General features: G+C 45.8%; 4 protein-coding genes and 1 long non-coding RNA gene across 12 annotated transcripts in view; 3 read left to right on the top strand and 2 right to left on the bottom strand.

The window, feature by feature from the left end:
- The window catches only part of LOC108247555 (zinc finger protein 2 homolog), a 461981-nt gene that overhangs the window by 11156 nt on the left and 423212 nt on the right, over positions 1-27613 (bottom strand). The window lies entirely within an intron of this gene.
- Positions 5141-12091, top strand: sgta (small glutamine-rich tetratricopeptide repeat (TPR)-containing, alpha). Of its 2 annotated transcripts, none has more exons than XM_017435810.3 (12): positions 5141-5285; positions 6459-6602; positions 6787-6890; positions 7099-7189; positions 7484-7583; positions 7869-7973; positions 9558-9693; positions 9768-9830; positions 10358-10395; positions 10477-10668; positions 10737-10860; positions 11802-12091. In XM_017435810.3, exons 2-11 carry the CDS (start codon positions 6503-6505, stop codon positions 10846-10848), a joined length of 1041 nt encoding a protein of 346 aa, XP_017291299.1. In that variant the 5' UTR covers positions 5141-5285; positions 6459-6502; the 3' UTR covers positions 10849-10860; positions 11802-12091. The 2 variants fall into 2 exon arrangements, with proteins under 2 accessions (XP_017291299.1, XP_017291300.1); XM_017435811.3 differs by having other exon boundaries at positions 11749-12091.
- Positions 11797-13229, bottom strand: LOC119617942. Of its 2 annotated transcripts, none has more exons than XR_005234428.1 (2): positions 13090-13229; positions 11797-12720 (listed from the first exon to the last, which is right to left on the bottom strand). It is a non-coding gene; the product is annotated as an uncharacterized LOC119617942 (long non-coding RNA). The 2 variants fall into 2 exon arrangements; XR_005234427.1 differs by having other exon boundaries at positions 13063-13201.
- On the top strand, positions 13058-16404 carry LOC108247572 (zinc transporter ZIP3). Of its 2 annotated transcripts, XM_025010495.2 has the most exons (4): positions 13136-13155; positions 14157-14252; positions 14348-14626; positions 14752-16404. In XM_025010495.2, exons 3-4 carry the CDS (start codon positions 14420-14422, stop codon positions 15487-15489), a joined length of 945 nt encoding a protein of 314 aa, XP_024866263.1. In that variant the 5' UTR covers positions 13136-13155; positions 14157-14252; positions 14348-14419; the 3' UTR covers positions 15490-16404. The 2 variants fall into 2 exon arrangements, with proteins under 2 accessions (XP_017291307.1, XP_024866263.1); XM_017435818.2 differs by lacking the exon at positions 14157-14252 and having other exon boundaries at positions 13058-13155.
- Positions 15890-26817, top strand: LOC108247549 (excitatory amino acid transporter 5). The gene is made up of 12 exons (XM_025010488.2): positions 15890-15895; positions 16919-17236; positions 18687-18766; positions 19929-20144; positions 22308-22350; positions 22426-22633; positions 23337-23436; positions 24287-24520; positions 24598-24792; positions 24934-25068; positions 25144-25246; positions 26324-26817. The coding sequence occupies exons 1-12, from the start codon at positions 15890-15892 to the stop codon at positions 26489-26491; spliced, it is 1806 nt and encodes a 601-aa protein (XP_024866256.2). The 3' UTR covers positions 26492-26817.

Genomic DNA, 27613 nt, shown 5'->3' with positions numbered 1-27613 from the left:
AAATTGATAAGTCTCTTTGGAGCCATATGTTTAGTTTTGTTTTGCAGGCAATAAGTTTACTTTTAACATTGAGGAGTTGATTACTTTTTTGGTCTTTAGACAAGTGGATACCCAAATATCTTATTTCAGATTTGATAAGGACTTGGCAAAGATCTTTAAGGGATGTTTCATGAAGAGCAAAAAGTTCACTTTTACTTAAATTTAAGGTTAATCCTGAAGCCTTGGACAAATTGGTTATTTTTTGGATAGTTATTGGGATTTGATGTTTATTTTTTAAGAATAGTGTTGTATCATTTGCCAGTTGGCTGATGATAATCTGTGTTCCCAGTACATTTAGGGGTTTTATGTCCTTACTGTTTTTAATATAAATGGCTAACATCTCAGTCACTAAAAGGAATAGATAAGGTGAAATAGGGCAGCCCTGAGGAATTCCAACATCCACTGTGAAGTTGGGGGTAGAACAGTTAGAGAGAATAACACAACTAGTAATGTTTTTATACAGACTATTATTTTAATTTCTAAATTTATCACCAAAGCCAAATTGTCTAAGTGTTGCTGTTATAAACTAGTGTTCTACTGAATCAAAGGCCTTGTAAAAGTCCAAAAAGAAAATATAACCATCTTCAATTAGGTCTCTATATTCAGTTAAGCCCATAACAAGCCTTACATTGTTATGAATTGATTTATTTTTTTAAAAGCCAGACTGTGTCTCTGAGATGACATTTGATAATCCTGATTGAAGACAAGCAGCAAAAATGTAGGTCAACAGTTTATAGTCGGAGTTCCTAAGTGTTATGGGTCTTCTGTTTTCTATTACTCTAGGGTCTTTATTAGGTTTTGGAATTGAGATTATGACCCCATGTCTCATAGTAGGTGGAAGTGTACAAGTTTCAAAAATTTTGACAAATACCAGAAAGAGTAGTTCTCTAATGTCTGCCCAGAAATGCCTATAAAAATTCCCTGTGAGCCCATCAGAACCTGGAGCTTTATTAAGAGACAGTCGATTAATAACTGCATCAAGTTCTCCAATTAGAAGTTGATCATCACACGTTTCTTTTATAATTATCATCTATTCTTGGAACAAATGGAGCAATATTCATTAAAAAGGAATCACATTCTGTTTTACAAAATTTAGATCTATAAAGTTGATTGTAAAATGTAAAAATTTCTGAGGATATAAGTTGTTCATCAGTTGTTTCTTTATCATTAATTAACAAGGATTTAAGATTTTCCTGTCTTCTTTTTTCTAGGCCACAGAAGTATGCCGAGTTCTTCTCTCCTTCCTCTATCCATCTGGCTCTAGATCTTACAAATGCTTCTTGAGCTTTATGGGAATAAATTTGGTCTAATTTTGGTTGCAACCTCAGAAGGTTCTGTTTATCATCATCACTTAGGATGTGTTTCTTACAATAAATATTTAATTGACTTATAGCTTCCAATTCTTTTCTTTCCATTTCTTTTTTAAATTCTTGCTAAAAAATATTGTGTATTTTCGTATTTTGTATTTAAGAAATTACAATTTCTCAACTGGAGAACTGATTTCTTTCAGTGAATCGTCAGTAGATAGTTACAACAACCTTTTCTTTGTTGGATTTGAGGTTAGACAGAAACGTTCTGGCTCACTTCCGCCTCCTGCTGGAAGGAAGAGGAGCTCAAATGACACAAAAACATTTTTTTGTTTTCCTGAAATGCAGAATTAAATGTGATTTGGACTTCTGCACATTTATACTTTGGTAAAAGCTGGGAAAAAAATAAAGAAATTTGGTGTTTAGTTTGATTTTGTTTTTTAAACAGAAAAATCAGGTAAAAATAACAGTTAGTTTTGTCAAAATATTGATAATTTGAATATTATATCCTGCCACCAGTAGCAAATATATTTTTGCCCGTGCCTGATAGCACAATATTTCACAAACCACTGAACAAATTTCAACAAAACTTTCAGAACATAATTGTTAGAGGTACATCTACATCTTATTAACTAGAGTTCACACGATTCAAGATGGCTGCCACAGTTACCTGACCTGAACAAACACCAAATTAGATACAAGTTCGCTAAAGTTTACAAATATTTACACCCAACCTGACATGAGCTGTCGATGGCATCATGTTTTTTTTTTTCTCTGCTCCTGGTGGAAAGTGGACAATGGCCTCTGTGACGTGATTCATGGACTTATCTGCAAACACACACACACACACATACTCACACATTCCATCATCTCTGCCTCATCTTTCTCACCCTACTCATTCCCTCCCCTCCTTCACTACTTTAATCTAATTATCTTAGTAAGTCTTATGTTGGCTGTTAACGGGCCTTTTGGTACTATTAGTTAGCCTCTTATACCTTTAGTTTAGCATTGTCATGTTTCAGTTTATTTTAGCTTATTTAGCCTTCGTGTACATGTAGTTTAGTTTAGTTTATCTTACCTCATATTTTAGATATTGTTAAATTGTTAGATTGCTAGATTCCTAATTGTTGATTAGTTCAGCTTTAACTTTATCATGATTTTATTCAGATTATTTTAGCTACTATTTTGACTGCCTTAGCCCTGTTGAGATATGTTTAGTTTCATGATTTTACTTAGGTTATCCTATATTTCATTTAGAGTATACATGATTGATGGTTTTTTATGTTTTATCTCTATATTTGATTATGATGTTTGCTGTATTTGATTCTGTATATTTGCTGTATTTGATTCTGTACCTGATTGTTGTTTCTTTGTTGTAAATCACTTTGAATCGCCTTGGTACGGAAAAGTGCTATATTAATAAATTTCATTTCACTTCACTTTGGCTAATTCGTTTAAATAGACGGGGTGTAGTTTCACGTTTCCGCCACCAGATGGGGGTGTTGCACCTTTTGTTTAACCGGGAAAGTCACGTTCCGCGTAGTTTGTCCTTTCATGGACACCGTAGTAAAGACGCTCAGGACGCCAGTTTTTCTCCTGCATTTCTTCTTCACGAATAAAGTGGGCTTAGAACCCGAACCGAGCCCACTCAGGAGTCTGATTGCTTTGATTTGTGGCTTCTTCAGGACGCAGGTGGGTTTCAGGACTCGGACTGTGTGAAAATCTGCGGCTCGTCCGTCACATTCAGAACCAGGTGGATCTGATTTATCAGTTATTTACCGGCAGAACTCATCCGTTTCAGGGCGGAATTCATAATATATCGTTTTATTTTCAGTTAAATGTTTTTATTTATCGTTAAAGAAAGTTAAGGTGGAGCACCCGCGAGGTTGTGAGTGGAACCAGGTTCCATCTGTCCTCACTTCCGGTCCACTTCAGGGTCCAGGTGAATTAATTTCACTGCTTGTTTTGTCGCCACCTCACCTGTCCGAACTTCTGAACCTTCACACGCCAACCAGAACTCTGAGCTCCTTCTGGAACCAGAGTGGAAAGAACCCTTTGGTTCTGGTAATCTTTAACCTGTGTCTGTTAGCAAAATACCTCATGACCCACTCAGCAAATCTTATTGAAACTTTTAGAAAATAATCATTGAATGAACGACTACAACTAAAGAACCTTTGGAGGCAGTCCAATTCAAGATGGCCACCACAGCTAATAGGCTTTATCAAACATAAATGGCTCCGGAGCTCAGATTTGGTGTGGTAGTAGCTGAGAGTCATGAGCTGGTCTCTGGCCGGTGATATGCATTCCAGGTTCAGGTTCATTGATCCCAAACTCTGGTTTTAAATATTCTTCAGAAACAAACTACAGGATTCAGAACCCGTTCTCTGTTTCTCTGCAGAACTTAGGACTGAACCGGAGAACGGCGACTTTTCGGCGCTGTGACCTGGACTCTGGTGCTCAGAGACCCTTTCGGACCGCTTCGGGTTCTGATGTTAGGCTCCGCCGCGCCACTATGGACAGTGGACTTTAATGTTCCGGCGTAGAAGGGCTGACGGGCTGCTGAAGTGACACCCACCTGGTTACCATGGCAGCTGGCAGTGGGCAGGGCTTATAAGGCAGCAGGTGAACGCCTTGTCCCTGAAGAAGAAGCAAACATGGGGAAGGGGAAAGATTTAAGCGACTTTGAGAAAGGTCAGATCGTGATGGCGAGGCGCCTGGGTCGGAGCATCTCCAAAACGGCGTTGGTGGTGGGCTGTTCGCGCTCCGCCGTGGTCAGCACCTTCCAGAGGTGGTCCCGACAAGGGAAGATGGTCAACCAGCGGCAGGGTCACGGTAGACCCAGGCTCATTGACGAGCGCGGGGAGCGAAGGCTGGCACGGCTGGTCCAGTCCAACAGGAGGGCCACCGTGGCTCAGATAGCAGAGGAGGTGAACGCCGGTTCTGACAGGAAGGTGTCTGAACACACGGTGCACCGTAGTTTGCTGCGCCTGGGACTCAGGAGCCGCAGGGGGGCCAAGAGTCCGAAGGAGGAGGCAGGTCCGAAGCCTGCCTCGGTTCTGGATCAAACAGAAAACATTCAGACGGAGAACCCTTCAGGATCGGATCAGGACCTCCAACGTTCTCAAACCAATGACCCAGATCAGGACTTCCATCCTGCTGAGACCAGTGTTTCCCAGGAAATCCTCGAGTCGAAGCAGGAAACTCCATCAGGATGAAACTCTTATCCGGGATCAAAGAACAAACTTTACGGTTTGACGCAACAACAAAAAAATGAAAAACAGAGTTTCATTTTCTAACAGAAACATAAGATTAAAAGAAGAAACGGAACACAACCTGAAATCATCCAGGTTCTGGTTTTTAAATCTTACTGTTGTAGCAGAAAAACTTTTCTTTGGAAAACAATAAAAATCTGAAGCATCACAGATTTTGAAAGGGTTTATTAAACTTTATTAAATTGTTGTTTTGAGCCTCAACTTTTTCTCCAGATCAAAGTTCAAGAACAGCAGAAGTCAGATGGTTCCAGTTTTATATCTAAATCTTTATTTTCTTTGTGTATTTTCTTCTTATCGCCTGTAAGTACCCTGGTTATCACTAAAGTTCACTCCTGTCAGAGCATGTTGTTCTCTCCATCCCACAAAACATCATTTAAAAAACTAACTTGGAAACATTTTAAAACTTAAAACGAGTCATATTTAAAATATATAACTTCCCATCTCATGAATATAGACTGTTCAGTCATGTGTTTATGATAATGTTTAAAAATTATGACTTAAACGAACTTTTTACAGCCTCTACTAACGTCACATCTGCACTTGCTCGTGACGTCATCAGCCCGCGCCAGCTCAGTGATTAGCAGCAGTGTTACTCAGCGGAGTAAAGCTAACCTCGCTTCTCCGGGGCTTTACCTGCAGTTTCTCACCTGAAACACGGAGTCTTCAGGTAAGGGCAGCGAGCAGCAGTGCTTCCGGCTCTGATACGGAACCGGGATGGGTTTCTTTACGCGACAGAACCGAAGTAAACAGACGGTTAGCTCTCTGAGTGCTAGTATGGTGTAGAGGCGAACTCGCCGAACTCTCGTGAGAAAAATCTACAAAAAACACAAAACGTGTGCGGAATCAATCCGCACCCATACTGGAGAAAAAGCTAACAAACTAATTTATTTATTAATACCCGTTAGTCAGTTCGGCTTCTGTCAAATAAACATGTTACCAGTTTTTTATATTTAAATTTTGAGCTGGCAGCTGCGGCTTCGCCCTTCAGATTCCTGCAGCGGTTCAGATTAATGCGGGTTCTCAGTGACTAAACTGTTACATCAGTTGTAATGTTTCTGGATGACACGGAGCAGGTCTGTGACCCGCATCCTGCCGAGCTGCTGGAATATTCTTTCTCTGACGGGTTGACCCGGATCCCGGGCTGCCAGAACCTTCTGGACCAACCCGATCTGTGGGGCTTTTCCCCAGCAGACTGAGACAAACTGAGAGGAACAGGAGGACAAAACTGTGTGAGAATTATAAATGATATAAAATAATCAAGCTGAACTGGAGAGAGTTAGAATGATCCAGTTTGACAAGTTAAAAAGAGCTTTCACTTCTTGATGAAGCTCAGAAACAATTGAAGTCAATGAGAGTTTGGGTGTGTGACCTCTGACCTCTGAAAGGACACCATCAGTCCTCCAGCAGAGAGACACACTGGGTGGAAGGAGATAGAAACACTGAAGAAACTGAAGAAGAAGAGAGATTGAAGTTAAAGTAACGTCATCAGAGTCTGAGTTCAACATCCGGAGGTTAATCCTCCATCTTAACCTGAGACTGTTTACAAACTGTTAAAGATCTAAAACCTCAGTTCAGCCATTAAAGACCAACTTCCTGTTTCAACTCTGAGCTGCAGAGTTCCAAACCGGACCGGGTTTAGAGCTCCAAATGGGACCGGGTTTTTTCTTCTCACAGAAAATAATCCCTGAAGTTTGAACATCTCAAACCGAAGCAGAGCTTCTGAGATCCGTTCAGTGGGAATGTTTTCCTGATATTTTTCCTAACAGAAGATCTGAGTTCATTTGGAATAAAGTCACGTCTCTGGACACTTGTCCTCAACTGGTTTATGGTTTTCCTCCAGGTGTCTCCCTCGGTGGACACAAAGACGTCTGAACCTCCGTCACCATGACAGACACCAAGCGTCTGGCCTTCTCCATCATCCAGTTCCTCCACGACCAGCTCCGGGTGGGGAATCTGACCCCAGATGCTCAGGAGAGCCTGGAAGGTGGGTCCTGAGCAGCTGTGTCCAGTTGAGACCAGAGTCCCAGCAGCAGACACGTGTGGACAAACAGGTCCCCGTGTTTAAAATATCAGCTGTGGAACCGAACGGGTCACTAACGAAGCTGCAGGTTTCATTTGTTCCTCCTCCAGCAGGTTTTAGACTTGTTGCTCCGTCTGTTTCTCTTTAGTTGCTGCTCAGTGTTTGGAGACGGCGTTTGACGTTTCCATTGATGACCAGAGCCTCGCCGTCCCCGTGACGTTACCAGAGATCTTTGCCGCCGCCACAGCCAAGGTAGGAGGAGCCTTCAGCAGCTCTGCGATCTGACAGCCGCGAGGAGATCGTTAATCCTCAAAAGAAACATAAGATTTAAAAACTGTCTTCAGGACAAGAAGGCCATCCATGTTCCGCTGCTTTAATGAATCTGTGTGAAACAGTGAACGTGTTGTTTCTGTCTCCTGTCGCTGGGGGTTCTGTCTGACCCGGTTCTGGTGTGGAACAGTTTCCGGCCCCGTCGCAACCCAACGCCGACTCCGGCTCGAGTTCTCCGACAGAAGAGCAGAAAGCTGAGGCGGAGAGGTTGAAGGGTGACGGTGAGTTTGACAGGTTTCATTTCTCTAAGAAGGTCCTGAACTGAACATTCAGTCAGCAGAAACGCGTCCTAAGACAAAAAGACAAGAAGACACCAAGACATGAATACATGGTTTATTTATCATTATGCTGTTTGTTGTCTTCACTGTTGACCAAAATCAGAGAAAAATCTGACTTTCAGCTTTTCCTGTTGTCTCGTTTGGAGCATAAATAAATCAGACCCAGCAGCTCTACACGAGAGGACCTTCGAGAGGTCCACGTCTCACATCTTGAAACCGGTTTGGTTTCTCCTGCAGGAAACGACCAGATGAAGGTGGAGAACTTCGCCGCAGCGGTCCAGTTTTACTCCGAGGCCATCGCCCTGAACCCCCAGAACGCCGTCTACTACTGCAACAGGTCTGTCCGAGGGGCGGGTCTGTCCTCTGACTGAGGGACAGTCTGAGGTTCTGAACCTATCAGAACCAAAGGAGTCACTTGAAGACCGTGTCCTCTCTCAGATTTTATAAAAGGATGAGTTAAAGGGATGTTTCAGCCATTTTCAAAGTGAGGTTCTGCCTCCTCAGTCTGTAGAACCAGGAAGTGGTTCTCCTACAGAAGTCAGGCTCAATAATAAAAGCTCTACTTCTGACTTTGTTGATGTGAATCGAGGAGAAGCTGACGGTTCTGTTGTCATGGTTACAGAGCGGCAGCCTACAGTAAACTGGGGAACTACGCCGGCGCCGTGCAGGACTGTGAGCGGGCCATCAGCATCGACCCGAACTACAGCAAAGCCTACGGACGCATGGGGTGAGACATCCGATAACTGTCCTCCTGTCCTGAAACCAGGAGACGGACACGTCCAGTGTGTCTGAGCTGACTGTAACACAAACAGTCTTCAGGGAATGTTTGGTTCAGTGTTTTAAGAACAAAGAAGCTAAAGAGCAGTGTGTGGAGAAGTTCACCTGCTTCTGCAGAGCGGAGGTCAGTGAACGCACTGCTAACAGGCTCCACCTGCTGGTGTGGAGGGGAACTGCAGCAAATCAGACCAGGTTCTGCTCAGTCAGAGATATTTACCTGGTTTTAATAAAACACACAACAATTTCCACTCAGGGAGGGCCTTCCTGCTTCTTGTCTTGAGAACTTCCCCCTCAGCAGGTCACAAAGAAAACCTGAAGTTCCACCTATCAGAACATCAGGTGTGTCCTGAGGGTTTATCCAACCCAGAACCTGCCAGAACATCAGCAGAACCCGATCCTCCAGGTAGAAATCAGTGCCACCATGAACGACGGGCAATCATGTAACCACCAGTGTCCGGGTTGGTCTGTTTGTCAGGAACTGTAGGTGGGATTTTAATAAAACTTGGAAAGTAATCACCAGCTGTTACCCTGATTCAAGATGGCCACCACAGCTAATCCACTTTGGCAAACAGGAAGAACGTGTATAACTCGTTTTAGGTGTGGTAGTAGCTGAGACTCGTCCCCAACACAGACTCTGAGGGCTGAGATGTTTGTTTAAAACTTTAGCAGGCGAGGTGGCCTCTCAGCTGGTCTTCCTGACGTCTTCCCAGGGACGTGCGGTCGGGGGAGGCAGGTGAGGCTCTGCCTGACCTGTCAGAGGCAGAGCCTCACCTGTCATCATGACAAGAAAAAAAATGATAACATAAAATGAATATTAATATATTGTCCACTGATATTTATGTATGATTAATTTCCAACATTTTTATAGTCAAAATCGCTGAAATTGCATATTTCCTGTTCAAATATGAGGGTGAAACGCGAGGTGCGGCAGCAACGAGCCGAGCCTCACCTCTGATTGCGCAATCCATCACAAACTGGGTTGATACATGGAGTTGGCCCGTGCCTGTTGCCGTATCGCTGCATGTCGCCAATATAATGGTTTATATAGCCTGATTTTCCACAGTCTGGCTAATGTCTTTAACCATTTACGTTTAATGTTTGTTAGTGACATATTTAGTTTTGTTGAGGGGACATAAAACCGCAGAGAAAAAGGCACAGGGTGAGGCAGGGCAGTACTCTGCCACACTGACTCCGTACGTGAGCCAACGGGTGCTTGTTGCTGCTGTCCTTTTACGCAGAGGCGTGTGAGAGTCACATGCACGGCCCGCGAGACATTAATTTTTGTGTTTTGCTCCATCGGTCTGCCAAAATGGTAATTGTAATGTTTTTTTCTTATCTTTACGTACCTTACGTGTGAGAGAGAGTGTGTGAAGAATTGATGAGATATGAAATAACTAGTAGTCAATTGAATAAGCTACCCTTTTGGGTTTATATATTTGTAAATCTGACTCTAAAGGAGTCAGTGCCTCACTAACCATGAACTTCACCGCACATCACTGCGTCTTCCTGATGTCTTCGTGTCTCCGCCTTTCAGTTTAGCTCTGTCCAGCCTCAACAAACACGCAGAAGCTGTCAGTTACTATAAGAAGGCTCTGGAGCTCGACCCAGATAATGACACGTACAAAACCAACCTGAAGATCGCCGAGGAGAAGATGGAGACGTCCAGTCCGGTAAGAGCAGATGGGACGAGAGGACGTGTCTCCGTGGGTTCTGCCTTCGTATGAAACTGTGTTCTGTCTCTCAGTCTGCAGGTTTGGGAGGAATGGACCTGGCTGGTCTGCTTAGTAACCCCGGCTTCATGAACATGGTGAGTTTATTCAGGATGTTCAGGTTTTTAGACACACAGAACCAAAAACATTAAGACATAAATGAGCTAAAATACAAGAACAAATGCAGCTTGGAAACAGTGGAGCTTTGAGCACAACTTTCTGAAAGAAGCTGCTGAAAAATCAAACATTTTGAGGCTTCAAGGATCCCAGAAAATGTTTACAAATCCTGGAGGAACGGACTGATCCCCGAGGAGCGCCACAAGCTGATGTTTGAACCAACGGAAACTCAAATTCTTTCTGAAAATAAAACCGTTGGAGCTGAAACCTTTCATCTGTCCGTCCCCAGCTGGTCTCAGATCAGTGATCCGGCGTCAGTTTAAACCTTAATAAGGTTGAATCCTTTTCTCGTTTCTGTTGGAGAAGAAAAGTCATCCAGCTGTTTGAACAATGATCATCTTTAATATTAATGCCAGGATTAAACATTTGTTTGATTATTTTACTTTCCTGTCAGCAGACTTTAAAGTTTTCTGTCTGCCATCCTCAACATCTGCTTGTTTCTCCTCAGGCCTCGACTCTGATGAACAATCCTCAGGTTCAGCAGCTGTGAGTCTTTCAGTCACCGCCTCATTTCTTCTTCTGCGCTGTCTGTACAAGCTAACTTCCTGTCTGCTCTCTGCCTCACAGGATGTCAGGGATGATGTCTGGAGCGTACGGCGGGATGGGAGGAGGAGGAGGAGGCGGTGGAGGTGGAGGGATGGGAGGAGGATTAGGGGGAGCAGGAGCAGGAGGAGGTGGAGGTGGTCCAGCCCCAGCCCCAGCCCCAGCCCCAGCCCCAGGAGCTCAGGGACCTGGGGACCTCTCAGGACTGATCCAGGCGTGGGTATCTGTTGTTCAGGTGTTCCCACTGCGTGTGGTGATGCCGCTGACAGAGGTTTGTGTTGCAGAGGCCAGCAGTTCGCGCAGCAGATGCAGCAGCAGAACCCTGAACTCATCGAACAGCTGAGGAGTCAAATCCGCAACCGAACGCCCAGCGCCGGAAATGAGGAGCAGCAGTGACGCCTGTGGACCGTACGTGCACACATCCATCAACCAAAGAGGTCGCTTAAAAACAACAGAGCAGCGAGCTCTGAGGAACGCCAAATACCACCTTAAATTATTTCACCGACAAACCACCCAACGTGGACGGCTCCACTTTTCTGTTCTGTGCCTTAAAAACACAAACATGGCTTAAACTCAGTCAGCTTTACAGATGTTGAGCTAAAACTTGATGTGGTAGTAGCTGAGAGTCATCCCTAACACGTGGTCTGAGCGCTAACAGATCACATGAAAGGTGGTGGGCGATATGCATTATTTGGCTTCAACTTGAGTCAGGATTTCTGATTTCTGACTGAGAAACATTTAGTTTTTCTGATGTAAAACACTGAATAAAGTCTTCAGGCTTTAGCTAATTTCTTGTTTTAGTTTTGTGAAATATTAATTTCTAAATTAATAAGTAAATAAAACAGAGTTTTCAGATTTAACCAGTTAAAAGTAAAACGACGGAAGTTTAAATCTCAGAACAGTTTCTGGGTGAACCCGGGAACCTTTAGGAACCTCTGAGGCTGCGATTATAAAACAGTTACTGGTGTATTTTTATTATTTTGAAACTTAAAAGAGTTATTTCATGTAAATAAACAGTGCTTGCAGATAAGGAGTGTTTGATCAAACATGTCAAAAAACCTTAATAATCACAGGCTGACAGCTATTAGCATAGATGCTAACACCATAGAAAAGCTAAAACAATTAGCATCGGATCATCAGTAAATGTTGGATGTGGAACTACTCAGGAAGCTACGACAGCTCTGCTGGGACAAACGGCAGCAACGACTCTCTGGAAGATGACTCAGTTGTCCTCATCGGCGACGCGTCTAAAGTTAGATTCTAGCTTCTGATGTTTGTTTGTCGGATGTGTTTCAGGTCGGAGGAGGAAGAGGAGGCAGCGTCTGACCTTTTTTCCCTTTCTGATGTAGATTGTAAAAGTCGCAGGACTCGGAGGAGGTTTCTGAGCGTGAGAGCCGCGAGGCGCCACTTCCTACGGCTCTGTGTGGTTCTGACGAGGAGCTCAGAAACCAACAGGAACTCAGATGTGCTGCGAACTTGAAATGTTCCGTTTCCTCTTAAAAACAACAGTTTAACTTTAAACACCTTCTTTTTTTGTTCTGGTGAATGAGTGTCATTTAGTGAAGATGAACTTTATAAACTCTTCGGCCACGTGGAGCTGCGAGGGGAACAGTTTCATTAAAAAGAGCTCAACGTTTTACTTCCTCCTGTCTGATGCCTGGTGATTGTTCCGTCCTGTACGGTTTAATAAGAACAGGTGAGAACATAGGAGGCAGGAATCTGTCAGGTTATAGACCTGTCCCTTTAATTCATTTATCTGCAGAAAATCAGAAACCTGCTCCAACTGAACGTTCAGGAGGCATTTATTGACGGACACTCAGCCTTTCCTGGGAAAGAATCAGGTTGTTTTAGAATATGAGTCTTAAATTTGAACTGTAATGTTCTTTAAAAAGGAACCTTGAAGGAACCCTGCATGTTTCCATGTGAATCTCCTGCTGTCGGTTCCTTCGCAGTCCTGAAAAGTTTGCTTTTAGTGTTTCCAGGTCTTAAAGAATATGAAAGAAAGAAAAGAGTCTTTTAGAAAATAAAGCACCTGATTTATTCTACTTTGTAAATTCTTTGTGTATTCTGCAGTTAGTGAGACACAGGACACCGTAGCCCTAAAGCAGCCCTGCTTTTTGTTATTTTACCTTGAATCCGTTTCACAAAATAAACCTCCTGAAGGCCATCAAATCCTCACAACAAGCAGGCTCTTCTTCAGCCGTACACATGGAGTAAATCTTTTCACTTGGATTGATCCAGAAGGAGCGCTGACAGGAAATAGGTCTGCTGTTTGATGAAACAATAACAAGAAATCAATCTGACTGGTTATTTTCAAAGAATTTGTTCTCTAATCTATGATATTCCTGAAAAACACACCCTGTCTCTATTGTAACGTGACACATTGTGACCTGCAGTTGATAAAATCACTCATTTAAATCTTATCAGGTGTCGTGTTTAGCGCATTTATCTGAGAATCTCTAACGGTTTTAGTTTAATTATTCTGATTATATAAGGATATCCGTGATTTTCTAAATCAAATATTGAAAACAAATAATTAAAACAAAGTCTTAGGGGTTAAATCTGGCGATTACAAAAGCAACATTTGTCTAAACCAGAAAAACAAATAACCTTGGAGTTGCGTCATCGGGAACCCACCAATCAGCGTCAACCCGGAAGTTTGTTTTCTGCACCTGCCGGAGAAGAGGACGGATGCCCGCGCAGGTAATCCTGCCTGAGGCTCGTGCTGTTCTGAAGGACCCGGTTTGTCTCCATGTACTCGGAGGAGAACGGTTCCTGTCTGAAACTCGGACTCTCTGAGGCCGTTAGCTGTTTTAGCTGCTCAGTAGCTAACGACTACCTGTTAGCCGCTGCTAGCAGGCGTTCAGCCGGAAGTGGATAGATCACGTGTTTACGTCACCCTGAAGGGTCCTGGTTTCAGACACCAGGAATTAAAAACGTTCCTAAAGGTTTTTTTTTTTTTTTACTTTAGATCTTTGATACACTAACATAAAACAGCCTCGCGCTTCAGATTACTTTGGTAGATTAGATGTCTTATTTTGAAAGTCCCGACAGGAAGCTGAGTACATCCGGTCTTCCCGTGTCGGATTAAAACTGAACATGTTCTTTATCAACAATCAGCGGGGTCGGGGTGTAAACAGCTAATTGATTTAAAATGTGTTTTAATAATAAATCTCGTTTGTTGTGAGATTAAAGTAAAATGATTTTAGGCCATAAAGCCTCTTCAGGTCAAATTAAATCATCCTTTATTTAAATCATCTTTTATTTGAGTATTGAAGTATTTAAAAACAAATGTTTCAGAAAGTGAAGGATTTATTTAACTTATCAGGTTTTCGACATTAAACACTGGAGTGAAATAAAAATTCACCATCGTGGATTATTTTTTAGTCTACCTGCAGATGTTAAAGTTGTTTCCCAGCTGTGAGTTAGAGATAAAACTCTTTATCTTTTTACCTCTAACATATATTATGTTATTTAAAACTGGGGATTTCTTTGTTGACTTTATATGAGCACATTTTGGTTAACTCTAAAACAAGCAGGTAAATAATGCCTTCCATTGACAGAAAATAACCTAAATAAATAGAAGTGGATCAAATAATTACCCTCATCATCAGTTTGGGACCAGAACTTCATTGTTTTTGGGAATTCTGACACTTTAGTTTTAAATTAGAAACCCTTTCAGTGAATATGTTTGTTCACAACAGAACCCGACGGACTGACCCGCAGGTCCTGACAGGGAAGTTTTATCTGTCAGAGTCCAGCTGTCTTCCAGGACCTGTCTGTTTCTGAGCCTGGATCAGGTTGGGACCAGTGAAGACCAGCAGGTTTATCAGGTTCTGGTTCTCCTGGTTCCTCCTGGTTCTCCTCTGACTGCTGCTGTTTGTGTCTCCTCCAGTGAAACCAGCAGAGATTTCCCAGCAGCCCTCAGTGATGACGTTCTGTTGCTCGTAGCGTCTGTGCAGACAGGATGCAGATCCTGGTGACCAAGCTGCTCGGCCTGCTGGGATTGTTCTGCCTCATGCTGGCTGGCGTTCTGATCCCGGTGCGCCTCCTGCTGGTCGACTACGAGAAGGCGACTAGGTACCGCCGGGCGCTGGCTCTGTGCAACTCTTTCGGAGGAGGCGTGTTCCTTGCTACGTGCTTCAACGCTCTGCTTCCTGCCGTCAGAGACAAGGTGAACGCGCGCGCACACACACACACACATGCACACACACACCTGAGGAGTCTTCACTGACACAAACAGGTTGATTACGAGCTGCTACACCGCATCTTCACGTGTTGCTGGTTCCTCCTCTGCAGGTGGACGATGTGTTCAAGCAGCTGCAGATTGGCGGGGATTATCCCCTGGCGGAGACGATGATGATGGTGGGGTTCTTCCTCACCGTCTTCGTGGAGCAGGCCATCCTTACCTTCAGGAAGGAGAAACCGTCCTTCATCGACCTGGAGACGTTTAACGCCGGCGGCTCGGAAGCCGGCAGCGACTCTGAGTACGACACGCCCTTCATCTCCTCGGATGGAGGCGGAGGCCACGCCCACGCCCACGGACACCATCACGCACACTTTGCTCCGGCTGAGCTGGCGGGGGCGGGGCCTCTGCGTCTGGCGGGCCTGGTTCTGGCTCTGTCGGCTCACTCGGTGTTCGAGGGGCTGGCGCTCGGCCTGCAGGAAGATGGCGCCAAGCTGGGCGGCCTGTTTCTGGGCGTGGCCGTGCACGAAACGCTGGCCGCCGTGGCCCTTGGGGTCAGCGTGGCCAAAGCGTCACTCGGCATGAAAGATGCAGCCAAGCTGGGCGTCACGGTCAGCCTGATGATCCCGCTGGGCTCGGTGGTGGGGATGGGCATTGAATCGGCGCAGACGCTGGCCGGCAGCATCGTGTCGGTGTTGCTGCAGGGACTCGCCGCTGGAACCTTCCTGTTCATCACTTTCTTTGAGATTCTGTCCCGGGAGCTGGAAGACAAACAAGACCGGCTCCTCAAAGTGCTCTTCCTCATCCTGGGCTACGCCGTGCTCGCTGTGCTCGTCTTCATCAAGTGGTGACAGGCAGGAAGTGGAGGAAGAGTCGGTGCAGCAGAACATCTTCATATCGAGTTCTGAAACGTTTTTACTCTGATCCTGGACTGAAGTTCCAGCTCTTTCAGGCTTTCGATGGACGGTTCTGAAACAACCTGGCAGCCGAGCCTCCTCCGGGTTTCTGGGTTCTGAGCAGCTGGAGTTCTGGAGACTTTCTCCTCTCGACATTCGATCCGTTAAACGATGAGTTTCTTTCCTTCGTGTTGCAGTTTCTCCTCTTTCAGGACCCCTCAGATGTTTCATTCTGCAGTACGAGAACTTTATTTAGTTCCTTTTTTAAAACAAAACGACAGAAACAGGAAGTTAAACCTCGGTCCTCAGCTCGGGAACCATCCTGCCAACAATCAGCTGGGGAGGACAAGGAAACATGGAGGTTGGGTCTACCCACGCTCCGTTTCTTCTTCAGGACTTAAAATTATCAGATTTTTGTACAAAACCTTTTGTTTAACCTCCTGAGACCTGTTTCTGTTCAGCTTCGACCTGGGTTTGAAGTTTGTAAGATTTTTATTTGCTAGAAAAGAAACCTGCACACCAAAGAAAAGCTCAGGTTTCTTGAGGGCAATACTCAATGAAAAAACAGTTAGTATCTTACCTGCTGTGGATAGACCAACCTCAGTTTGGAGAAATAGTTTGACGCTGATCAATCTGAGGTTGAAGGTTTTATTGTAACATAAATAACTGCTGAAAACCAAAAACCAAACCCGTTCAGTGTCAAAACATCATCCTGCTGATAAGTTTTTATCTTCTTGAAGCCATAAACCCGGAGTTTTTGTTTTGGGTTATTTTATCTGAAATCTGTTTTGTATGTCTAATTATTTATCAGGTTCTTGTCTTAGAGGGATTTTACTTTTGTCCGGTGGAATTAAACTAATTTAAACCAGATTCTGAGCATTTATTCATGATTGAAACAAACAGGAAATCTGGGTCTGAGTTTCCCTCCTTGACCTTTGAGACATTTGAGTCTGTAGATCCCTGAAGGTTACACTGCTCATCTGGAAACTATTAAACACAGCTGTCATGGTGTCACAGGAAATAACAGATTATAGCTAAATGAGACAGAAACCTGAGGCTGAGCTCATTCCAGAGCGAGTTCTGCTGCTCGTGAGCCGGACGTCCTGACCGGAGGTGAGGCCTGGATGTCCAGGACGTCTGTTGTGTTTCTGGGTTCAACAGACAGATTCCCCGATCATGTTAATAGAAAACAGGTTCAGTGGTTAAGTCTAAACCAGCTCTGATCTCTCTGTGCTGGACAATTCCCCTGAAACAACAGGTGCCACAACAAAGGCGAGGGGGTTTTCTTCCACCTCTTTAAGCCTCTTATGGCTCTAAGTCTTCCTGCAGCCGTCCTGCAGGGCCTCTCTGCTCTGATCACTGATTATTTAATCCTGTGGAAGAGGTGAGCTCGTCGGAGGCTCTCGCAGGTCTGTCACCGTGCCAGGACCACCCCACAACCTTTCAGGGCATGGAGGAGCTTCTCTTACCGAGCGGCGAGGAGGAGTCCCGCTCTGATCAGAGTTCCTTCGCTCCCGGAGCTGCAGGAAGGACAATGGGGGACCGAGTCAAGTTCTTCTTCCTGGATCCGTTGAAGAAGGACCACTGGAGGAACGTGAGGGATTTCTGCAAGAAGAACGGGCTGCTGACGCTGTCTGTTGTTGCCGTGCTCACCGGGTGCACGTTAGGCTTCACGCTGAGGGGAACCCAGCTGTCCACGCAGGTACAGAACCAAACCCCTTCGCCTAGGGTCGGGTTGGGGGTCAGGGGGATCAAACATGAATAACTCAGGACATGTAGCTCTTGGATGTCTGGGGGTGGGGGGGGTTGAGGCTCTACAAGTCGATGGCGTGTTTGATTCTTAAGAGATCTCAGTAATTACAGATTTATGGTTCTAACCTTGTGGAACCAGGAGGGGTTCTGGGGCTCAGACTACCGATCTGTCTGAGGCTCACAGCAACAACCAATCGGAAAAAGACAACCGAGAGTTTCCTCAAAGCCTTCAGGAACAAGGACTGAAAATGAGTCCAGAGAAAACCCCTGAAAGTCCGGAGCGTTGATCCGGAACGTTTCACCAGATTACGGGAACGTCTGGATCTCAGGACCGGATCAGGAGTTCTGGACCTTGGTGGGGAATGAAATGTAGTTTTCTGAGTTTACGAGGTGCGCCTGAACACACCGTGGAGTCTCAGCTGCTCGTGTTTCTTTGTTTACGCTTCAGCGCCGGGTCACATGACCAATGGCTCAGAGGAAGGACAGAAGTAATGGAGTCATGTGACTTTTAATGGATTCATCAAATAACTGATTCATGAATCAATCATCATGTCCACATCTATGAAAGGCAGGCAGTCATGTAACTGGCTCTGTGTGTTTCTGTTAGCTAAATATCTCATGACTCATGAAACTCAGGAAGTACTCACTGGATGTTCGTCTACAGCTGATTCACTTTGACTATAAATAAATAAATATATATATATATATATATATATATATACAGACTATAACTGAGTCGTTTTTACAGGCTGAGCTGAGGTTTGTGTTAAATTGTTGTCTACGATGTTATTTCCAAGCGTTCCATCTTTTCTCATGGTCTCTAAAAGCCGGCGACATGCATTCCTTGGATGAATAGTTTTTCTGTTGAAACAACATCTGTTTCTGTAAAAGTATTCAGTATTTTCCTGCTCGCTGTGAGGCAGACATTTCAAAGATTAAATCCAACAAAACTAAAGTCTGAAGCTTCAGCTGAACGTTCCCTCACCTGAGGTCATATGTGTTCAGTTAAACCTGTGGTCTCCGGTCCTGGTCCAGGTCCCAGTCCTGATCCTGGAGGACCTACATCCTGCATGTTTCAGGTGTTTCTCTGCTCTTCAGGTTCATCACTCAGTCATTTAGATCAGGTGAGTCAGAACAGAGAAACGCCTGAAACATGCAGGATGTTGGTCCTCCAGGACCAGGACACAGACCAGGACCAGAACTGGGACCAGGACCAGAGGCCACTGAGTTAGAAGGTGTGCTGAAGCGTCTGATCACTGCAGCGACTCAGACTAACTGAAAGCAGGTCAGAGAATAGAGGACAGGTCCCGTTTGTCTTCAGGACTGAACTGAAACTAAAGAGACGTGAAAAGTGTTGTTTTATTTTCTACTAAAAGCTGTTTTCCTTTTTTCCACCTCAGGCCAAGATCTACTTCTCTTTTCCCGGGGAGCTGCTGATGAGGATGCTGAAGATGCTCATCCTTCCTCTCATCACCTCCAGGTACGAGGACCAAGGAGCTGAAAGGTTCTCTGGTTTTTATGGTTCTGTTCAAACATTACATCAGTTTCCTTTCGTTCTTTTCTCCTAAAAGCATCTGATTTCTGCCAGAGCTGCCTGTTACTGAGACATTTTGAACTGATAATGATTTCACCTGCAGCTGAGTGTTCGTCTGTCTCTGTTAGCAAAATATCTCAAGGATGCAAAGATCTTTCATGATCAGCTACAACCACTCCAAATTTTACTTAAATATCTATAAACTGACTGAGTGAGAGCCATGCTTGTGTCTGCTAAGGTCGATTACGATTGATGAACAGAGGTGGAAACAGGAAGCGCCACAAATGAAAACAGGAACTAAAATAAAATCAGCCCAAACCATCAGCCCTCCACCACCACGCTGACAACTGGGAGGAGCTGTTTGCTGCAGTGCATTCTGGGTAAACATCTGTCCTTTGGTCTGGTTCTGGTCCAGAAGTCTTGTGGTTCCTTCAAGTCGAGCTGCCATGCTGTTTTTAGAGAGAAGAGGCTTTAACCTTTGACCTTTGACCTGCTAGGCCTGTAGAGTCTGAGATGGAGCTCATTCCTCTGAGCACTGCATGGTCTGACCTTCAGGGTGAAGATCAGCAGCTGTCTGAAATGTTTCCTCTTGTGAATAATCTTTCTCTCTGTAGAACGATGGACTCCAGATAGTTTGGAAATGACCTTTGACCCTTCCCAGGTTGATGGGCAGCAACAGCTGCTTCTACGAGGTTATTGGACTCAGTTGGGCTCAGTTGGACAGTTGGACTCAGTTGGGCTCAGTTGGACTCAATTGAGCTCAACTGGGTCAGTTGGACTCACTTGGGCTCAGCTGGTCTCAGTTGGGTCAGTTGGGCTAAGTTGGACAGTTGGGCTCAGATGGACTCAGTTGGACTGAGTTGGGTCAGATGGATTCAGTTGGGCTCAGTTGGACTCAGTTGGACTAAGTTGGACAGTTGGGCTCAGTTGGACAGTTGGGCTCAGTTGGGCTCAGCTGGGCTCAGTTGGACTCAGTTTTTCAGTGATTCTGTGTTTTGGTTTAGTTTTGGTCCAATTAATCTGGACGGATCGCTGCTTCCTGCTCTCAGAAACACTTGATGTCTGATTGTCTGTCCTCGCTGACTTCTCGTTCGTTCTTATGGTCCAGTTTGATGTCGGGCCTGTCGTCGATGGAGTCTAAGGCGTGCTGCAGGATGGGCGTCCTCACCGTCACCTACTACCTGTGGACCACCTTCATTGCCGTGGTGGTGGGCATCATGCTCGTCCTCCTCATCAAACCTGGCGTGGGGACGGAGATGGACAGCAACCGGCTGGGCGGTGGGCCCTTCATGACGTCAGCTGACGCCCTGCTCGACTTGATCAGGTGAGAGAGGTCAGAGGTCACCTGTCAGCCCGGCAGGTCAGTTTGTAAACACTGTGTTACCCTGAAGCCTTGAGTGAGTCAGCTCTCCCTGGTGTGAAACGCTGACTCATGGTTTGTTTTCTTGTTTTTTTCTTTTTGGCAACGCCTTCATCAGACGTTGTGCTGTTCTAGTAGTTCAGGACGTGGGAGCCAAAACTATTGGTTTTTATAACTTTTATATTTTTCATAATATACAAATATGTTCCCCATAGAAATACACGGAGAACCTTTCAGTTCCTTAACCCTCCTGAGAGAAAGAGAGAAGGGAGGGTCAAAAACATTCCTTCAGCTTCTGGCTGTGATGTTGCTTTCTTTAACTTTCTGCTACCATTCTGCTGCTTTTAGCTAGCTGCTCCATCTGACTGTCACTGGTCCGAGATTCTGGACCTCCTTTGACTGAGGCAGACTCAAACCTCAGGCTGAGAGCTGTGACCCGCCCCGGTGCAGCCCTGAAGGTCCGGGTCTGAAGACGCCTACAGAACCACATTTTTCTGAGGTTCCCCAAGCAAGAACCCCCACAAACAGGATCAGAGACCAGGGACAGCTGGAGGAGTCCAACCCATTGCTTTGCTTCTACAAGGACCGGATAGCCCATAAAAGTGACCCAGGTTTGGGTTTGTTCTGACCTCTTTACGCAGAATGGACCGGCACCAAAGACCCGACAGTCAACAGAACGTAGAACTCGTTCTCGCTCATCAATCCCATTAGGGTTGGGGCTGAGTGGAGGTATTTTTAGTAATCCTGCAGGATGAGTGACAGATTAACCGAGTCACTGATCTCTGCTGCGCACGTTGGCAGACCGAGCTCTCGTGCCGCTTTGGAACGAGCTGCACGGGTGACACATCGCCATCCCGTTGACCTCTGACCCCACACAAGCTGCAGTACTCCATGAGGAGTTCTGGAACGGCCCGGTTGTTGGTGTTTGTTTGAATCGTAAAGGAGAGCAGCCTGAGCTTCTTCCAGCCAACATGTTGGTTGTTTATCTGAAGTTTACTGTAAACAAACATTGTTTACTTTACAGATTTCAGGCGGATTTTCTCTCTTTAACCAGAACCAGGGATGGAAATCTCCACATCTGCAGCTCTGTGAGATTTTCCTGGTCTGCAGAGGTCAGAACCTGCATAAACCGGTCCATGGAAGGAAAACTAGAGACCCAGAGGCAGGCTAGTCTGTACCAAAGGGTGACCTGTGTTGTTCTGATCCATAAGAAGAAGTGTTGGAGCTGAAGAAGCTCCTGTTGGGTCTGACAGAAAGGTGTCAGAACCCACAGAGCATCCCAGTTTGTTGGCTTCGGTTCTGTGTAGCTTCAGGGGGGTCAGGGAGTCCATGTTGACCCAGGTCCGGCACCCAAAGCTCCTACAAAGGATCAGAACTGGATCACAGAGAAATGGAAGGTGGTCTGGTCTAATGGATCACATGAATGGTTCTTTTGTCTCTTACCTGGAGAGGACATGGTACCAGGGTGCATTATGGGAGAAAAGTGAGCCGGTGGGGGCAGTGGGATTTAAACAAAGTCCAGAAGGAACACTTTGGGTCTAGTTGATCATGTGAATGTTCCTTTGACCCGTAGAACCTTCCTAAACATTGTTACTGATCTAGAAGGTCCAAGGAGACCCCCAGAGGTCCACAGGAGACCCTCAGAGGTTCACAGAAGACCCATAGAGGTCCACAGAAGACCCCCAGAGATCCACAGGAGACCCTCAGAGGTCCACAGGAAACCCCTAGAGGTCCACAGGAGACCCCCAGGAGAATCAGGGCTGAAATCTGCTCAGTAGTAGGCCATAGGTCATAATGTTTTGGCTGATCAGTGTTCTTCCTGTTTTCTGCTACAGCAGGTCTTTCTGACTCTTGTTTTTTGAAATAACTTTCTTTTAAAACCTGAATTTTCTGTCCAACAACCTTTTAAAAAGTAAGACGTTTTTGTCTCCAAGAGGAAAGTTTTCAGGAGGGATTTAGGAGAAGAAGCAGGAACAAAAAGGTCCAGGTCCAGACTGACACCTGAGGAGGAAATTATTCAACGAGAGAAAAAAACTAATATCTGTTAGTCTGGGTGACCCAATCAGAACCAACCGGACCCAAAAACCAACAAACCAACAGTCACTGTCTTCTCTTCCTGCTCCACAGAAACATGGTTCCCTCCAACCTGGTCGAAGCCACCTTTCAGCAGGTAAGACCCAGCAGGTCCTCGATTCTATAAGTCCTCCACCCATTCCTTCCTTTAACAACCCGACTCTGTCTTCAGTACAAAACGGACCTGATCCCAATCCTTAAGGTTCCGACCAAAACCATCCAACCCAACTTCGTCTACGTTGTCCCTGACGACAGCGACCCCAAAGGTCGAACAGTGTACCTGGAGCTGACTCCGCCCCCTGAGGTCATCTACAAGACGAGTCCAGGCAGCAGTCAGCAGATGAACGTCCTCGGGATCGTCATCTTCTCTGCCACCATGGGTGAGCTGGGCTCAGTACTGCAGAACAGTAACCAACGCGCAGAACGTCATACAACAGAGAAAATTCACCAAAACTCTGCAAAAAATCCCTCTGTAGACATCCATGGTGTTTACTTACTGTGAGCTCTAAACCCAGTCCTATAAGGAGCTCTAAACCCAGTCCCGTTTGGAGTTCTAAACCCAGTCCCGTTTGGAGTTCTAAACCCAGTCCTGTTTGGAGTTCTAACCCAGTCCTGACTGGAGCTTTAAACCCAATCCTGTTTGGATCTCTAAACCGGGTCCTGGTTGGATCTCTAAACCGTGTCCTGGTTGGAGTTCTAAACCTGGTCCTGATTGGAGCTCTAAACCCAGTCCTGTTTGGAGTTCTAAACCCAGTCCTGTTTGGAGCTCTAACCCGGTCCTGTTTGGAGCTCTAAACCCAGTCCTGGTTGGAGTTCTAAACCCGGTCCTGATTGGAGCTCTAAACCCAGTCCCGTTTGGATTTCTAACCTAGTCCTGTTTGGAGTTCTAACCCGGTCCTCTTTGGAGATCTAACCCAGTCCTGTTTGGAGTTCTAACCCGGTCCTCTTTGGAGATCTAACCCAGTCCTGTTTGGAGTTCTAACCCGGTCCTGTTTGGAGCTCTAACCCGGTTTCTGTATTACCCATCATGCTTTTCTTCCTCCTCTGTTCCATCATGGCTGTCTGGGTTTTGTGGTTCTGCAGGTCTGCTGCTGGGCAGGATGGGGGAGCGTGGTGCTCCTCTAATCAGTGTCTGCCAGTGCATCAACGAGTGTGTGATGAAGATCATCAACGCTGCCGTGTGGTGAGCTCCGTACATAAGTCTTCATCTGGCCCTGATTTTTTGGTATTTTCTCTCCAGTGATCCAGACTATCCCCAGGATCTGTTAAAGTGATCTGAGTTTTTCTTTGGGTTTGGTTTCAGTCATTGCACCCGAACATTTTCAGAACCGAACTCTTTGAGCTCTTTGCCCCACTGCTGAGAGACTCATGGATCTGACCCGATGACCCGTCAGGTGGTGAAAACGTGCTGCCAGTGATGTCACTGTGTCTTGGCGCTGCAGGACTCTCCTGAGCTGATTGAACCCCTCCCTCCCCGTCTGACACAAACATTTAGAGCCAGGAAACAGGAAACAGGTGGATTTGGCTGCAGATGAACAGAGAAAACAAAACAAAATTCCACTTTTTTTCTTTTAAATTCAGACAATTATTAACTTAAATATATATATGTTTAAACAGCAGCTGTCAACCATTTTATCTTTATTATTGAAACAAGTTTAATTCTTTGGTGGCAGGAGGTGAGAAAGTTTCTCATGTTGTCCAGATTTATGATAACACATAAACTTCTTTTATTGAACAGTTTAGCTTCTTGTTAAAGGAACAGGTACGTGCTGTTATTATTTATCTAAAGAACCAGTTTCGTACCGTAGTGGGAACTTTTCTGAGAACCTCATTTTTCTGTCAGACTTTTATCGCCCGCTGCTGAAAGGCAGGTGATAATGTTTTTGTTTGTGTTTCATGAACCACCAGCTTTAGCCAACGAGACATTGCTGTACCTCAGTGAAATGTACAAAGACTGAGCTAAAGTTTGGTGTTGTAGTAGCTGAGAGTCAATCCCATCAGCTACACATCTCACGAGCTTCCTGTCCGCTTAGGTACTTCCCATTCGGGATCATCTTCTTGGTGGCAGGGAAGATCCTGGACATGCAGGACCCGAGCACATTGGGGAAAAAGCTGGGCTGGTACGGCATCACCGTTCTCACTGGCCTCTTCGTTCACGGCCTCCTCCTCCTCCCGTTGTTTTACTTCATCCTCACCAGGAAGAACCCCTTCAGATACATCCGTGGGCTGCTACAGGCCATGGTCATCGCCCTGGCCACCTCCTCCAGGTCAGTCCGGCTCTGACCTTTAACCCCTGATGGTTTCTTCAGGTTTGTAAAGCTGAATTCTGATTCGTGTTTGTCAGCTCGGCCACGCTGCCCATCACCATGAAGTGCTTGTTGGAGAACTGCCATGTGGACCGGCAGATTGCCCGCTTCGTCCTCCCTGTGGGAGCCACCATCAACATGGATGGCACTGCGCTGTACGAGGCTGTGGCGGCCATATTTATTGCCCAGGTTAATGACTACGAGCTGGACTTCGGCCAGTTGGTCACCATCAGGTAAAGTGGTGTGAGAGGTGAATGTTGACTCCTTTCTGTCTCGTTTATTTCCTGTTTCACCAAGAAAAGACTAAAATCTGCTGAGAACAGTTTGTCTGTTAAAAGCTGCTCTGAGTTTCACATCTGTCCTCCATCTTCCAGCATCACAGCGACGGCTGCCAGCATCGGAGCGGCCGGGATCCCTCAGGCCGGCCTGGTTACCATGGTGATCGTACTCACCTCTGTGGGGCTGCCACCGGATGACATCACGCTCATCGTGGCCATTGATTGGATCCTGTAGGTCAAAGAGCTGATCGTTATAAAGAGTCTCTGTCCTGTTCGGCGTCTGACAGCTTCCCCCCGTCTCTGCAGGGACAGGTTTCGGACCATGATCAACGTCCTCGGAGACGCCTTGGCGGCAGGAATCATCGCTCACCTGTGTCGGAAAGACTTCCCCCTGAGTGGAGCCGGAAAGGTAAACATGTTTGACTCCACAACAGCTAAAAGAAGCAAACAGCAGCTAAAAGGAGCAAACAGCAGCTAAAAGAAGCAAACAGCAGCTAAAAGAAGCACAACAGCAGCTTAAAGGATCAAACAGCAGCTAAAAGGAGCACAACAGCAGCCAGTTCAGCTTCTCCGCTTGCTTTAAAATCCAGGAGACACCTCGAGGAAGGAGATCACTGAGCTGAGAATGACCAAAACTGATCCACAGCAGCTAAAAGAAGCACAACAGCAGCTAAATTTAGCTAAACTAGCTAATAACAGCTTGAATGCTGACTCAACAGTCACTATAGGAACATGTTGAGTTTAAATTTATCTTGAAGATAAAATAACTTCTGAGTGAATAACCAAACATGAGGAACTCTGAAATGTTCCACCTTTAACCTCTGAGAACCTTTTGTATTCTGTGACAGAACCCAGGACAGGTTCTGAGTTTGTTCCTTCATTCATGGCCTCAGATCAGATCAGATTAGATTGGATTACTGCAGCGTTTGCTCACAACAGATTAAATCCACTGTTGGACTTTGGTTCCTGCTGAGCCTCTTCTGAGGCGCTCCATTCCTGAGCAGAACCATCCAGAACTGGGCTTTTTCTTTATGTGTTTAAGCAGAAATATTATAATCAGTAGGATGGAGTCAGATTTGGTTTGGAATCGTTTTAAACCACACCGTAGTTAACTGTGGATTAAGTTAAAAGATTTAAACAGTCCTGTAGCTACTGGTTAACCCACCTCGAAGGATGCTAGTTAGCATGTGGAGTAATAATGAGTTAATTAGTTTATTAACACTCATGACAGGCAGTGATGAATAGCAGACTGATATGTCTGTGTTGGACACATCAGGCCGCTGGGTGGCGCCGTTTCTCGAATCTGATGAGTTTTAATCCATATTTCTGATTATTGCTTGAATCTGAGAGAACATTTCTGTTGACAGGTGAGGTCAGAACCCAGCAGAACTGAACATACCTTGTTTCTGTGTCTAAATCAGAACAGGAAGTGAGGATGATGAGCGTTTACAGGCTGAAGGCTAACCCGGTTCTGTTTCCTCTGCAGACGGTTCCGTCATACGGGACTCAGACTCCTCACTGCAACTCCCACAGCGTCCAGGTCCCGATGACGGAGATCCATGTCCACAGAGGGAGTTCTGTGTTTGACGCCATGGGCGACCCGGTGGGCCAGAGGCAGGCCCACACAGTCTACTACAACATCTGCCAGGTGTGAAGGCCCTGAGCCCGGCAGAACCACGTCTGAGCCCGGCAGGATCCGGTCCAAACACGTCTGAGCCCGGACCAGGTCCAAACACCTCTTGGCCCGGCAGGACCAGGTTCAAACACGTCTGAGCCTGGCAGGACCAGGTCCGAACACGTCTGAGCCTGGCAAGACCAGGTCCGAACAGTCTGAGCCCAGCAGGATCCGATTGGTTTAACCTTTGAGGATTGTGCTGCATTCAGTACCTACAAACTGAGTGGAAAATCACAGAATTTAGATCAGGACTGTCAGAACCTGAAGAGGTCCATCTGGATCCAGAACAATTCCTCTTCACCTGCGAGGAGACCAGAACCTGAGTTTAAGGACTCACTGGACCCGTCTCTAGACCTGAACCTGAAGGGGACCCGTCTCCAGACCAGGACCTGGAGGAGACTCAGACCCATCTCCAGACCAGGACCTGGAGCAGACTCAGACCCGTCTCCAGACCAGGACCTGGAGCGGACTCACTGAACCAGGTTCAGAGACCTGGTCCTGGTCACAATTGGACCCAGAGATCCAGACTTCTTGAACAGAACTGTTTATCAGGTGCGAACTGTGATCTGATTGGCCGTTGCTCAGGCTCCTCCCCCTCGGCTCAGGGGTCAAAGGTCAAGAATCAGCCTAAGTGCTCTTCATCTCTCAGACCTCCTCCTCCTCTTCAGCATGCGGGCATGCGCTCCAACTGGCTTCGTGTGAAGCTGCAGCATTATTTACTCCTGTTGTTGTTGTTGTTGTTGTTGTCGCCCACCGCTGAGGGGTGAAAGGTGGGCGATCATGTTTTCGCCTGTCTCTGTTAGCTGTCAGCTGTGTTCTCTCAGCTCTGTTAACCGAGGATAACAGATTTTAGCTTGGCTCTAAAGTTAATCAGCTGTTTCATTCCAATCCATTCAGGGCTTCATGAGATATTATGCTAACAGACAAATAAAGACAAACATTATCGCCCGCCTTGCTCCCCTCTGTGAGCTCTAAACCATAGAGTTGGTGAACCTTCAAATTGTGCCCTTTGACAGACGTTCATCTGAATGTTTGTAGTTAAGATTCAGAGCAGATACGACCTTTGACCTTGTGTCAAAGGAGCTAAAGATGGACGTAGAG

The sequence above is a fragment of the Kryptolebias marmoratus genome, linkage group LG18 (genome assembly GCF_001649575.2).
Source record: "Kryptolebias marmoratus isolate JLee-2015 linkage group LG18, ASM164957v2, whole genome shotgun sequence".
Lineage (NCBI taxonomy): Eukaryota > Metazoa > Chordata > Actinopteri > Cyprinodontiformes > Rivulidae > Kryptolebias > Kryptolebias marmoratus.
The sequence above is the reverse complement of the archived record's forward strand: the minus strand, read 5'-3'. Positions and strand labels throughout refer to the sequence as shown.

Excerpts from the sequence above, each read along its gene's own strand:
- sgta (XM_017435810.3), top strand. The coding sequence starts at position 6,503 with ATGACAGACACCAAGCGTCTGGCCTTCTCCATCATCCAGTTCCTCCAC. Across the intron at positions 7,584-7,868 it reads GCCGTCTACTACTGCAACAG|AGCGGCAGCCTACAGTAAAC; the intron begins GTCTGTCCGAGG and ends TCATGGTTACAG. Across the intron at positions 7,974-9,557 it reads AAAGCCTACGGACGCATGGG|TTTAGCTCTGTCCAGCCTCA; the intron begins GTGAGACATCCG and ends TCCGCCTTTCAG.
- LOC108247572 (XM_017435818.2), top strand. The coding sequence starts at position 14,420 with ATGCAGATCCTGGTGACCAAGCTGCTCGGCCTGCTGGGATTGTTCTGC. Across the intron at positions 14,627-14,751 it reads TTCCTGCCGTCAGAGACAAG|GTGGACGATGTGTTCAAGCA; the intron begins GTGAACGCGCGC and ends CCTCCTCTGCAG.
- LOC108247549 (XM_025010488.2), top strand. Across the intron at positions 22,351-22,425 it reads TCGAAGCCACCTTTCAGCAG|TACAAAACGGACCTGATCCC; the intron begins GTAAGACCCAGC and ends CTCTGTCTTCAG. Across the intron at positions 24,793-24,933 it reads GGCCAGTTGGTCACCATCAG|CATCACAGCGACGGCTGCCA; the intron begins GTAAAGTGGTGT and ends TCCATCTTCCAG.